The sequence below is a fragment of the Theropithecus gelada genome, chromosome 9 (assembly GCF_003255815.1).
Source record: "Theropithecus gelada isolate Dixy chromosome 9, Tgel_1.0, whole genome shotgun sequence".
NCBI classification, from domain to species: domain Eukaryota; kingdom Metazoa; phylum Chordata; class Mammalia; order Primates; family Cercopithecidae; genus Theropithecus; species Theropithecus gelada.
This window is the reverse complement of record NC_037677.1, coordinates 17110167-17123150: the sequence shown is the minus strand read 5'-3', so window position 1 is coordinate 17123150 and position 12984 is coordinate 17110167. Positions and strand designations below refer to the sequence as shown.

Below are 12984 nucleotides of genomic sequence, written 5' to 3'. Positions count from 1 at the left end.
GCTTTGTTTACCTACTTAAGCCTCAGCAATGGCAGGCCCCTCTCCCCCAGCCTCGCTGCTGCCTTGTAGTTAGATCTCAGACTGCTGTGCTAGCAATGAGGGAGGCTCCATGGGTGTGGGACCCTCTGGGCCAGGCATAGGACATAATCTCCTGGTGTGCAGTTTGCTAAGACCCTTGGTAAAGTGCAGTATTAGGGTGGTAGTTACCTGATTTTCCAGGTGTTTTGTGTCTGAGTTTCCCTTGGCTAGGAAAAGGAATTCCCTTCTTCCTTGCGCTTTCCAGGTGAGGCGGTGCCTCACCCTGCTTCAGCTCTCGCTGGTTGGGCTACACCCACTGACCAGCACCAACTGTCTGACATGCTCCAGTAAGATGAAACCAGTACCTCAGTTGAAAATGCAGAAATCACCAGTCTTCTGTTTCACTCACACTGGGAGTTGGAGGCTGGAGCTGTTCCTCTTCAGTCATCTTGGGCACCCCCTCTGCATCATTTCATGTTTCTTATATTGTGTTTCCATTTTAGTTTATCTTGTGATGTTTTTGATTTTCCTTTTCATTTTCTCATTGACTCATTGGTTATCCAGGACTGTTCCACTCAATTTTTCCACATTTTCAGTTTTCTGAAAAATTTCCTGTGATTGAGTTCTAGTTTTATATCATTGTGGTAAGAAAAGATAATTGATATGATTTGAGTCTTCTAAAATTTGTTAAGACTTATTTTGTGGCCTAAAATATGACCTGCAGTCATACCTTGGAGATACTGCAGGTTCAGTTCTACACCACCACAATAACGCAAATATCACAATAAAGCAAGTTACACATTTTTTGTTTCATGGTACATATGAAAGTTATGTTTCAGGTCTAATATCCAGTGTCTATAAGGAACTTAAACACATTTACAAAAAAATAAACAACAACAACAACAACAAACAACCCCATTAAAAAGTGGGAAAAAGACATGAATGGACACTTTTCCAAAGAAGACATACATGTGGCCAACAATCATATTAAAAAACTTAACATCACTGATCATTAGAGAGATACAAATCAAAACCATGAGATGCCATCTCACACCAGTCAGAATGGCTATTAGTAAAAAGCCCCAAAATAACTGATGCTGGCAAAGTTGCAGAGGAAAAGGAACACTTATACACAATTGGTGGTTGTGTAATTTAGTTCAACCATTGTGGAAGACAGTATGATGATTCATCAAAGACCTAAAAACAGAAATAGCATTCAGCGCAGCAATCCCGTTACTGGGTATATACCCAAAGGAATAGATACCATTCTCCTATGAAGACATGTGCACATGTATGTGCCTGTTTGTTGCTCAGTACTCTGTGCCTGAGTGGGTACCTAAGGTGTAAGACAAAGTTCCCTTTACTTTTTCCTCTGTTTTTCTCAAGCAGAGGGAGTTTCTTACCATAGCCACCACAGTTGGAAATGTGCTGGGTCTCACCTGAAGCCAGCATATCTCAGAGTCTCACCCGATGCCCATAGCATACCACCTAGATCTTGCTGCTGATTATTCAAGGCCGAAGGGCTCTTTAGTCAGCAGGTGATAGATCTTGCCAGGACTGGATTCTTCCCTTGAAGGTGGCAAGTTCCCTTTTGGCCCAGGATGTGTCTAGAAATGTCTTCCAGGAGCTAGGGCCTGGAACGGAGGCCTCAAAATTCTCCCCAGTGCCCTATCCTACTGTGGCTGAGCTGGTATCCAAGATACAAGATGAAATCCTCTTTATTCATCTCTCTTTTCTCCTCAAGAAGAAGGAAGGGGACTTTTTTGGAGCTGTGAGTTGCACTACCTGGAGTTGGAGGAGGGTTGGCACAGCACTCCTTTAGCTGTCCTGGCTTGTATCTCAGTAGATGCCCCCTAAGTCCACTGGCTCTGAATCCAGCTCAGCAGTAGGACTTGCCTAGGAGTTGCAGTCCTTGTGGCCTATATTGCCTTTCAAGTTAAGTTCCAGGGAACTTTAGCCCATGGTGGTGAGGCTTAACAGAACTCAAGTTCTAACAGTAGAAATATGCAGTTCCCTTTTGGCCTCTCTCCATAGGTGGACATCAGCTGAGTTTAGCTTGATTTTTCTTTCTGCCATGACAGGGTAGCACTGAGTTCAATGCAAAGTCTCACAATCACTGCACTATTTCTCTCAAAAAGCACAAATAATTTCTCTCTGCACCATGCGGACACTGCTGAGCAATGAGGGAGGCAGGGCATTAGCAACTCAAGACTGTCTTTTCTACCCTATTCAGTGCCTCTTTCAACAATATGAAGTTAAAACCAGATACTGTGTCTTCAGCAGATTTTTGGTTCCTATTAAGGTGCTTTTTCATGTACAGATAGTTTTAAATTTGTTGTTCCTGCAAGGGGGATAATTGGTGTAACCTTCTATTTGACCATCTTGCTCCACCACTCTGGGTATCCAGGATAGCACTTTTATTAGCTACAGGAATCCTCACTATGTGGACTGTAGTGGGGCTCTGTGTCATGACCCCGTGACTATTAAATGATCATAAACATCTAATGAAGAACCCCTCAATCTCTTCCTTGAGACCTTATTGTTGAGCAACTAGAGCCATAGATGTATTTGAGAAGGGACTTAAACAGATGGTCCAGGAGTGAGTGCCCAGTTACATTTTTACATCACTCTAACTGCTAATGAAATATTGGTATCTTGGTAGTAGGTTCTTTTGTCTTGCATGGAAATTTTTCAGTTAAGATCTGGATTGTGCTGCTAACTATTTCACATCATCGTGTTCAATTGAGCTAGATAACCAATGAGAGTAGCACAAATGAACCTAGGTCTGAGTTTGGTAAATGATGTTATTTGTCATCTGCTGTTCTTACTCCTTATTGCTGAAGTAAGAGACTATCAGGTAGCTTTCAGGGCACTTTGCAGGTGACTGGAAGAGTGGTCAAAAAAAGTTTTTCAGTGGCAGGGAACTCACCACAATTGGACAAAATTAGTCAGAGGCCAAATAGCAGCCAGCTAAGAAAGGAGAGGGTCTCATATGTATATAATACTTTCCCCCTACCTACTTCTTTATCCTTCTTGGACAAGATGGCCATGGAAAGACATTCTGAATGAGGAGGTCTGCAGTGACACACCTCATAAGTGCCACTGTCCCTAATTAAATGTAATAGGAGTAACTCATTTAAGGTAAAGGTGAACTATTCACATCTCTTCTATGGTCTCTTTTGATTGGTGTGCAATATGATCCTGAGGACTCTACATAATTTTTCATCACACATGGAAAAATCAATAAAACATGAAAACATGCATTGTAGACATTTAGTGCTAAGAACATGCTTAAATTTAACAATCGTCATTGGATGCAATTTTGCATATAGCATCTATGCAAATTTTGGTCACCAACTAATTTGTTTTCTAGTTTATCTTTCCTGTATTTCCATTTCTAAAAGTAAGTATCTCTTTACATTTATTTCCTAATGAATAGCATACTTGATATCTTTCTTCTATTTCAATTTTTTCTCACTTAAACATTACTTTCTATAAATCCCTCTAAATCAGGTTATAACAATCTTTTCATTACTTTTAGAGCTGCCTGTACAACTCTTTGTATCACATTAAATATTGTAGTTGATAATACCATAAATTATAATATATACCTTTTTATTAACCAATCTCATATGCTTGTACATTTAAGTGCTTTTGAGTATTTTGCAATTAAAAGTATGCTGTAATGAATAAACTACATATGAATTTTCATTGCTTTGCCTATGAATATATATTACTCTAAATTGTAAATAATCAAGAACAAGTAGAGGCTAATATAAATATTTGATGCCAAGAAATATCAAAATAATGAGACTACTTCACCTCAGATCCTCTAAAGTTATTGTCACTATTTTCATGTAACATCTAGAATTATAGTAATTTACTTATATTTTACATGTATAAAAATGAGACAGAATATGACTGTATACTTGTTATAAATCTGAAATCTAAAAATTTCACTATAGACTTTTTTATGTTTAGTGCACTAAATTTATTAATTTGTGTAGCTCATAATGATGTACCAGAAGAAAATCTTATGCTTGAACAAGACACAAAGTCAAAAACGGAAGTGGAAGTAAAGAAACAAAAATCTTTCCAAGATAATCAACTCAATAGTAAGTATAATAATTGTAGATAACCTTAAAATAATTTAAGATTAATTTTTAATTGCCAAGAAAAATTATATACATTCATCGTGTACCACATGGTGTTTTAATATATATACACATTGTGGAATAACAAAATCAAGCTATTTAACATGTACATTACCTTGTTTTTTGTGTGTTGAGAAGACTTAAAATATCTCTTAACAATTTTCAATTATGCAATATGTTATTATTAACAGTACTCATGATGTACAGTAGATCTCTTAAACATTTCTCATTTCCAGCTGAACTTTGTGTCTTTTGACCAACATTGCTTCAGTCCTCCCACCATTGGCCTCTTGTAACCAACATTTTACTCTCTGTTCCTATGAGCTTGACTTTTTAAAACTCCACATATAGATAAGATGATACAGTATTTGTTTTAAGTGACTGGCTTACTTTATTTAACATTATGTTCTCCACGTTCATCCATATTATCACAAATGACAGAATTTACTTCCTTTTTTTAAGGCTCATTTTCCTTTTCTATTGGTCTGTGGCTGGACAGTAAGTTTGATTCCGTGTCTTGGCTATTGTGAGTAATGTTACTGTGAACATGGGAGTACAAATATCTCTTTTATATACTAATTTCATATCCTTTGGAGGTATATCCAGAAGTGAAATTATGGATAATATTGTAGTTCTATTTTAAATTATTTGAGGAATCCCTGTAGTGTTTTCCATTATGGCTTTACTAATTTACATTCCTACCAACAGCATACAAGGGTTCCCTTCTCTTCACATCTTTACCAGCACTTATCTTCCATCTTTTTGATAATAGTTACTTTAATGTGTGGGAAGTGGTATCTCATTGTGGTTTTAATTTGCATGTCCCTGATGATTAGTGATGTTGAACAGTTGTTCATATACCTGTTGGCTATTTACATGTCTTCATTAGAGAAATGTCTATTCAGATCCCATGCTCATCTTTTATTTGGTTGTTTTCTAACTATTGAGTTGTTTGAGCTGCTTCTGTAAATTGGATCTTAACTGCTTATCAGATTTATGATTTGCAAATGCTTTCTCTCATGCAGTAAGCTATTTCTTCATACTGTTAATTATTTGCTTTGCTATGCAGAACTTTTTAGTTTGGTTTAATACCATTTACTTATTTTTGCTATTATTATGTTTTTCATTACCTTGCTTTTGGGGGCATATCCAAAAAATCTTTGCCCAGATCAACATAATCGAGTGTTTCTCATGTTTTCTTCTAGCAATCCTAGTTTCAGATCCTAAATGTATGTCATTAATCCAATTTGAGTTGATTTTTGTATATAGTGTGAGATGAAGGTATAATTTTATTCTTCTGCATGTGGATATCTAGTTTTTCAACACCATTGTGTGTTTTATTCCATTGATCTACGTGTCTGTTTTTATACCAGTACTATGCTGTCTTGTTTGCTGTAGCTAAATAATATGTTTTAAAATTAGGATGTACAGTGCCTCCTCCAGCTTTGTTTTTCTTGCTCAAGATTGCTTCGGCTATTCAGGGTCTTTTACAGTTACATATGAATTTTTGGATTTTTTCTATTTATGTCAAAAAATGTTATTGGGATTTTGATAGGGATTAAATTCATAACTGATGGGTATTATAACAATATTAATTCTTCCAATCCAGGAACATGGGATATCTTTTTATTTATTTGTGCTTTCTTAAACTTCTTTTACTAATATTTTATAATTTTTGTTGTAGAACTTTTTTTCCTCCTTGTTTAAGTTTATTCCTAGGAATTTTTTTTTGTAGATATTGTAAATGAGATTTTTTTGATTTCTTTTTCAGACAGTTCATTGTTAGAGTATAGGAACACTACTAATGTTTGTGTGTTGACTTTCTGCCCTGAGAATTTTTTAAATTTAATCGTTTGTTCTAATAGATTTTTGGTGGAGTCTTTAGAGTTTTCTATATATTAGTTTATGTTATCTGACCAAGATAACTTTACTTCCCCCATCCAATCTGAATGCCTTCTGTTTCTTTTTTTTTCCCGTAATTTATTTGCCTGGGGCTGCCAGTGCTCTGTAGAACAGAAGTGGTGAGAATAAGCATCCTTGTCTTGTTTCTTATCTTAGAAGAAAGGCTCTCAACTTACTACCATTAAGTATAATGTTAGCTGTGGCTTGTTTGTTGTATATGGCTTTTACTGTGGTGAGGTACAATCCTCCTATACCTAACTGGTTGAAATTTGTTTTTGAAATGTTTTTGAATTTTAATGGATGTTTTTTCTGCATCTATTTAGATTATCATGTGGTTTTTGTCCCCCATTCTGTTAATGTGATGCATCACATTTATTGCTTTATGTTGAACCATCCTTGCACCCAAGAGATAAATCACACTTGATCATGGTGAATTATTCTTTAAATGTGCTATTGAATTTAGTTTGTTAGTATTTTGTTGAGGTTTTCCATGATCATCAGAGATATTGACCTTGAATTGTCTTTTCTTGTAGTGTCCTTGTCTGGCTTTGGTATTAGTAATGCTGGCCTCCTAAAATGAGTTTGGAAGTGATCTCTCTTCTATTTTTTTGAAAAATTTGAGGGGCATTAGCATTAATTCTTCTTAAAACATTGGGTAGAATTTAGCAGTGTATCCATGACGCCTTAGCTTTTCTTTAATACAATACTTTATATTAGTGATTTAATCTCCTTACTCATTATTGGTTTATTCATATTTCTCTTCTTCATGATTTAGTCATGATAGGTTGCATGTATCTAGGAATTATTCATTTCTTCTTGGTTATTGAAATTGGTGGCATATAGTTATTCATAGTAGCCTCTTGTGATCTTTTGTATCTCTAGATACAAAAGTATCTAAAAGATAGTTCTTCTTTTATTCCTGATTTTGAGTCTTTTCTCTTTGTTAGTTTCATTAAAGGTTTGTTGATTTTGTTTGTCTTTTCAAAATACCAGCTGTTAGCTTTGTTGATCTATTCTATTTTTTAATCCCTTCTATTGTTTTTGTAGTATCTATTTTGTTTATTTCTTCCATGATCTTTATTATTTTCTTCCTTCTATAAACTTTGGGTTTAGTTTGTTCAATTTTCCTTAGTTCCCTGTGGTGTAACATTAGGCTGTTTATTTGGGATCTTTTATTTAATGTGGGCTTTTAGTTCTATAAATGGTACAATTGTACAGTGTGTTTGTGTTTTAAGCTGTGTTATTACAAAAGAGTAAAAAAGTAAAAAACATTAAAAAGTTTATTAAATAAAAAAGTTACAGTAAACTCAGGTTAATTTATTATTGAATAAAGAAAATTTATTCAAAATTTAGTGTAACCCAAGTATGCAGTGTTTATTAAGTCTACAGTAGTGCACAGTAATGTCCTAGGCCTTCACATTCACTTAGCACTCACTCACTGACTCACTCAGAGTAACTCTTAGTTCTGCAAGCTACCTTGATGGTAAGTACTCTATACAGACATACCAGTTTTAAAACCTCTTATACCATATTCGTGCTATGTTTTTCTAATTTTTCTGTTTAGAGACACACATATTTACCATTGTATTCAAATTGAATACAGTATTTAGTGTAGTAACATACTGTACAGCTTTATAGCATAGGAGCAGTAGACTATATCATATGACTTAGGTGTGTAGTAGGCTAAACCATGTAGGTTTATGTAAGTAACTCTGTGATGTTTATGCAATGATAAAATTGCCTAAGGACACATGTCTCGGGACATATCCCTGTCATTAAGTGACACACATAACTATTTTCTCTAACTCGTCTGATCCTTCTAAAAAATGTTTTGAATTTTTTATGAGGCAGTTCTTACATCTGCATTTCTTTGGGATCAGCTTCAGGAGATTATTGTGGTGTTTTGGTCATGTTGTATCTTTGGTTTTTCATATTTCTTGTTGCTTTACATTGATGTCTGCAAATCTGGTGCAGCAGTCACCTCTTATAGCCTCTTCTGACTAGTTTAGCTGTTGAAAGACCTTCTCCTACAGGGGTTTGAGGGCACTTGCTGGGTGGGTTGCTGCAGTTCTGGCACTCATGAGATTGAGAGTTGTGTCACCTTTGTGTAGCTCTGGGAGCTGAGGTTGGTGGTGACAGAGATTTCGAGGATCCTCAGCAGCCAATGCTGTGAATGTTTGCAATTGTGGCAAAAGTTATTGGTGTCTTCAGTGGCAATGACTATTAAAGTTCTTCTGATTTATTTTTCTCTCAGTGGGAAGGGTTTGCTGATAAAATCCCTCTTGGTACTGGGTCTGACTTATCAGCTTGCTTGCATTGGTAGTGGCATGAGTATTTGATGAGTAGTGGCAATGGAGTGGCTACAGAACTGAGATGTGAAACACAGGAATGTGTGGAGGGATCATGGATCTGGGATCCAGGGCAGTAACAGCACTGGTGCCCAGGGCACATGCACCTCTGCTGCCACCTTGGTAACAGAAGGCAAAGTGCAGATTCCTGTGAAATAGCTGGGGAGCTAAGAATGAGAATACTGATATCCACACAGTTTGAACTGCTCTGGAGTTGGGGCACAGTATAGCTCTCTATGGTGGCTAAACCAGTGCCTGGAGCATGGGTACACACAGTGAATGTGTGACTCTGGGATTTGGAGTGCAGACTACCTTGCTGTGACAATGATTCCCAATGTCTGAGATGTGGGTGGGTTCAATGTAGACATAAAACCCAGGTCTGGAATGTGGTTACTTACAGAGTGACTATGTTTTGGATCAGGGCACACATGGGGTTAGAGGAGGTGGTGACTTCTTTCCCAATAGTGACTCAACAGTGCTGATTCTTGTTTGGAGGAGGAGTGTACAGACACATCACCCTTTCTGGGGTTTCCTGGTGGGGATGGCTCTTGGTTACCTCAGTAGAAAGAAATGGCAGTCTCCTGGGTGGATCAGGCCATTGGGAACCATGGTGGTTCTAGCAGCATGGCTGATGCCCATAGCCTCCACCTTTTGTCTTTGCTCCTAGCTATCTCCTGGTGTCTAAGATATGCTGACCTCACCAGAGATCCTTTCTACTTGGACATTGTGCTCCACTGTGTTGCTACAGATTCATTAATGGGCCCATGACACCTCTCTGGGCTATAGTAGTTTGTGAAAGGTATCTATATTTGTTTCCTAGAGGGAGGGATGAAGGTTGCTTTCTCCTCTGCCATCTTGGTGCTGTCCTACCTTATTTATTTTTTAAACCACTTTACTAAGGTTGATTTTTTGTGTATAGTGTAAGATAAGGGTTTAATTTCATTCTTTTGCATGTGGATATTCTGTTTCCCCGATGCTATTGAGGAGACTATGCTTTCCCTTTTGTGTATTCGTACCACCCTTGCAGAATATCAGTTCACAATCTGTGCATAGGGATTAATTCCGGACTCCCTGTTACATTGGTGTATATGTCTTTTATGTCAGTACACATTTTTGTGATTATAGTTATCCTTAATGCTTTTGCTTTTGACTTTTATACTAGAGTTAAAATGATTCATGTACCACTATTACAGTATTACATTATTTTCTGATGTATTATTTTCAATACATTATTTTCAATGTATTTACTTGCTAGTGATATTTATACTTTCATACACTTTGGTGTTACTGTTGAGCATCCTTTCATTTCAACTTTAAGAATTTCCTTTATCGCTTCTTGTAAGGCTGGTCTAGTGTTGATTAACTCGCTAAATTTTTGTTTGTCTGGGAAAGTATCTATGCTTAACTTTTAAAGTACTATTTTTCTGGCTGTAGTATTCTTGGTTGACATTTATTTCATTCAGTACTTTGAATATATTATTTTATTCTCTTCTGGACTGCAAGGTTTCTGCTGAAAAGCTTATTGGTAGTTTTATGGGTTTATCTTGTATGTGATGTCATTTTTTTTCTTTCCATTTTCAAAATTTTCTTTGAGTTTTGACAATTTAATGTGTTTCAATGTAAACATCTTAAGATTCAACTATTTAGGATCCTTTGTGTTTCATGTATCTGGAAGTCCATTTTCCTCCTCAGATTTGAAAAAACTGTATTCATTATTTCTTTAAATAAGCCTTCTGCCATTTTCCCTCTCTTTCTTCTTGGACTTCCGTATGCATATATTGGTTCACTTGATAGTATCCCATACATCTTGTAGGATTTGTTCACTCTTTTTCATTATTTTTCTTTTTTGTTTCTCATAATGAGATATTTCAAAAGACCTGTCTTAGAGTTTGTTGCTTTGCTATTTTCTTCTGCTTGATAAAGTCTACTTTTGAGGCTATCTATGAAATTTTTCAGTTTATTCATTGTGTTCCTCAGTTCCAGAATTTCTGTTTGGTTTACATTTTTATGGTTGGTAAGTCTTTGTTGAACCTCTCATTTTTTGTTCATGTGTTGCTTCCCTAATTTTATTTGGTTGTCTATCTGTGTTCTATTTTAGTACACTGAGCTTGTTTAAGGCCGTTATTTTTATGTCTTTATCAGGAAGGTCATAGATCTCCATTTTTAAGAATTTCCTATTTGAGCTATATTTTGTTACTTTGGTGGGGTCATATTGCCCTGATTCTTCATGATCCTTGTATTTTCACTGATGTATGTGCATTTAAAGAAGCATCTTTACATGCTGGCTTTGGCCCTTCACTAGACAGCCCAGCCAGAGTTTGTATGGGTCCATTAGCAGGGTTCATGGGCAGGTCAGCTGTCAGGGTCCACAGGAGTGCTAGCTCTCAGGGTTTGTGGGTAAGCCTGCTGCTGTGATTTGTATGTCAGCTATTGGGTCCGTACTGTTTATTGAGAGCTTCTGACCAACCCGCTTCCTGCCTTTTTTTGTTTTTTAGCTACCTTCAGGTGATCTAGCTATGCTGATTCCCTGAGTATTTTGATTGTGGTGCAATATAAGTAGGCCTCTCAGGTTATACCATAATTGGCTGGGAAAAGTCCAATGCTCACTTTATTCCCCATAGGAAAACTGAAAAGCCCAGGAGATCTCTCTTGGCACTGTGCTGTGCCAACTTGGGGGAGGTATGACATGAGTAGAGATGAAACTGTTCTTATTATCCTTTAATTGCACTTTTGCCTTGTTTCTGTGTTCCACTGCTGTGCTGTAGCCTCTCGTTTGAATTCCAGAGGTCTCATAAAGGTGATTTTATCCTAGTCTGGTTGTTAAGTCTGCATTTTTGTAGAAGCATGAGGGCTGGGTATCCTATTCCACCATCTTGCTTACATCAATCCCCCTATTTTAATTTATTTTAAGTTCAACTTATCAGAAGTTTTTTGATTCATGAATCTGGGCATATGTTTCATAGAAAATTTTAACTTTGACCTAAAGCATGTATACTCTAAGATAATTAGTAAACAAAAGTATTGATAACTTTTGGTTGGAATTTCTTGTCTTGAGACTATTTCACAAGCATGGGTTGTGTGCTCAGTATTCACCAAAGCCCCATAAAAGGCCAATAATTGTCTCTTAAAGGGTATATACTTTTCAGGTATTTTTGAAAATGACAGGTTCAAAAGCTCAATAGATTCCTCTGACCTGTGGCAGTGTCCTTCTGCCATAACCTTCAATTGGCAAGCAGAAGACCTCTTACTCAAACAGTAAAGGGATATCAGAGCGGCCCAGGGGTAGTGCTATTTGGATTGTTTGTTGGAGGACCTGCAGGCCATCCTCCTGATTGTGGCACATTTAAAAGAGACAACTTTCTTGTAACCCCATAGTTGGATGACATTAAGATTGCCACATAGGCAATACAAGAGTATAAGTAGTCAAATAGTCTCATTAATCTTCTTTTTAATTGTTTGATCAGAGAGGGCCAGAGCCAGTTTTATCACATGGAATAAGACAACATTCCCCTTACAGATAATGCTCAGGAATTACACTTGGGTACTAGGTATTTGTATTTTGTAATAATGATTTAGAGAGTTATCACCTGTGCATCAACAGAGCATCCAGTCCTATTTAGGGGGTTTCATGTTTGGAATGGTGTCATGACTGTATTAGAAGGCTAGTCCTTCCTCTGGTAGTGAGCCTTTTCTATGTTATGGTTTATGCATTGATTACAGATAGGAAATTAAGTATATTAGTGGTCAATTTTATTCATTCCATACAAGGGTAAACTGATCCTAATCATCTCTATGTAGATAGAGACTGAATGGGGCATGTGCAGTGTTAATTGTTACATAATAAGTTTTCGCACTCTAGACAATAGCTTCTGTTATGTTTACAATGTCAGATACCACTAACAAAGGCCAAAGAGCTGTTGTATGGATTGAACAGCCAAAATCAATTGAAAATCTTTTATTGATCCAAGGCCCTACACATAGATGTACTGAGTTATTGAATGGGGATATAATCTCAAGGAGACTTTCTCTATATTAACTTCAGCAAATAAGGCAGTTGTTTCTTTTTTATTCCCAGACAGATTTTGGGAGACAGAGGTGCTAAGTATAGGACATAGGTAGGTCATAGGACAGTCTTTATGTGCACTGCTGAAATGGTTCTAACTGCAGCAATAAGTTAAGGAATAATAAGGAAATAAGCCTTCCATGAGGACTTGGATAAGTCAGTGGGGTTGCACATAGACAATATATCTACACCCATAAGACATTCATTAGTTGGGGCCATACCAATGAAAGTTTATGTTGGCCTATAGGGACACACATATGTTCTTTCTTTTTTTAAAAAAATTTATTATACTTTAAGTTCTAGGGTACATGTGCACAACGTGCAGGTTTGTTACATAGGTATACATGTGCTATGTTGGTTTGCTGCACCCATCAACTCGTCATTTACATTAGCTATTTCTCCTGATGCTATCTCTCCCCCAGCTCCCCACCCCCCAACAGTCCCCGGTATATGATGTTCCCTGCCCTGGGGACACACATATTTTCTTATCTGGGTACAG

The 12984-nt window shown here is 36.8% G+C and overlaps 1 protein-coding gene across 1 annotated transcript in view; it reads left to right on the top strand.

The window, feature by feature from the left end:
- CCDC7 (coiled-coil domain containing 7) overlaps positions 1 to 12984 on the top strand; it is a 447862-nt gene that overhangs the window by 228447 nt on the left and 206431 nt on the right. Inside the window, exon 22 of the mRNA XM_025396487.1 lies at positions 4026 to 4133. Within this exon, the coding sequence (XP_025252272.1) occupies positions 4026 to 4133 (108 nt within the window). The remainder of the gene's footprint in view (positions 1 to 4025; positions 4134 to 12984) is intronic.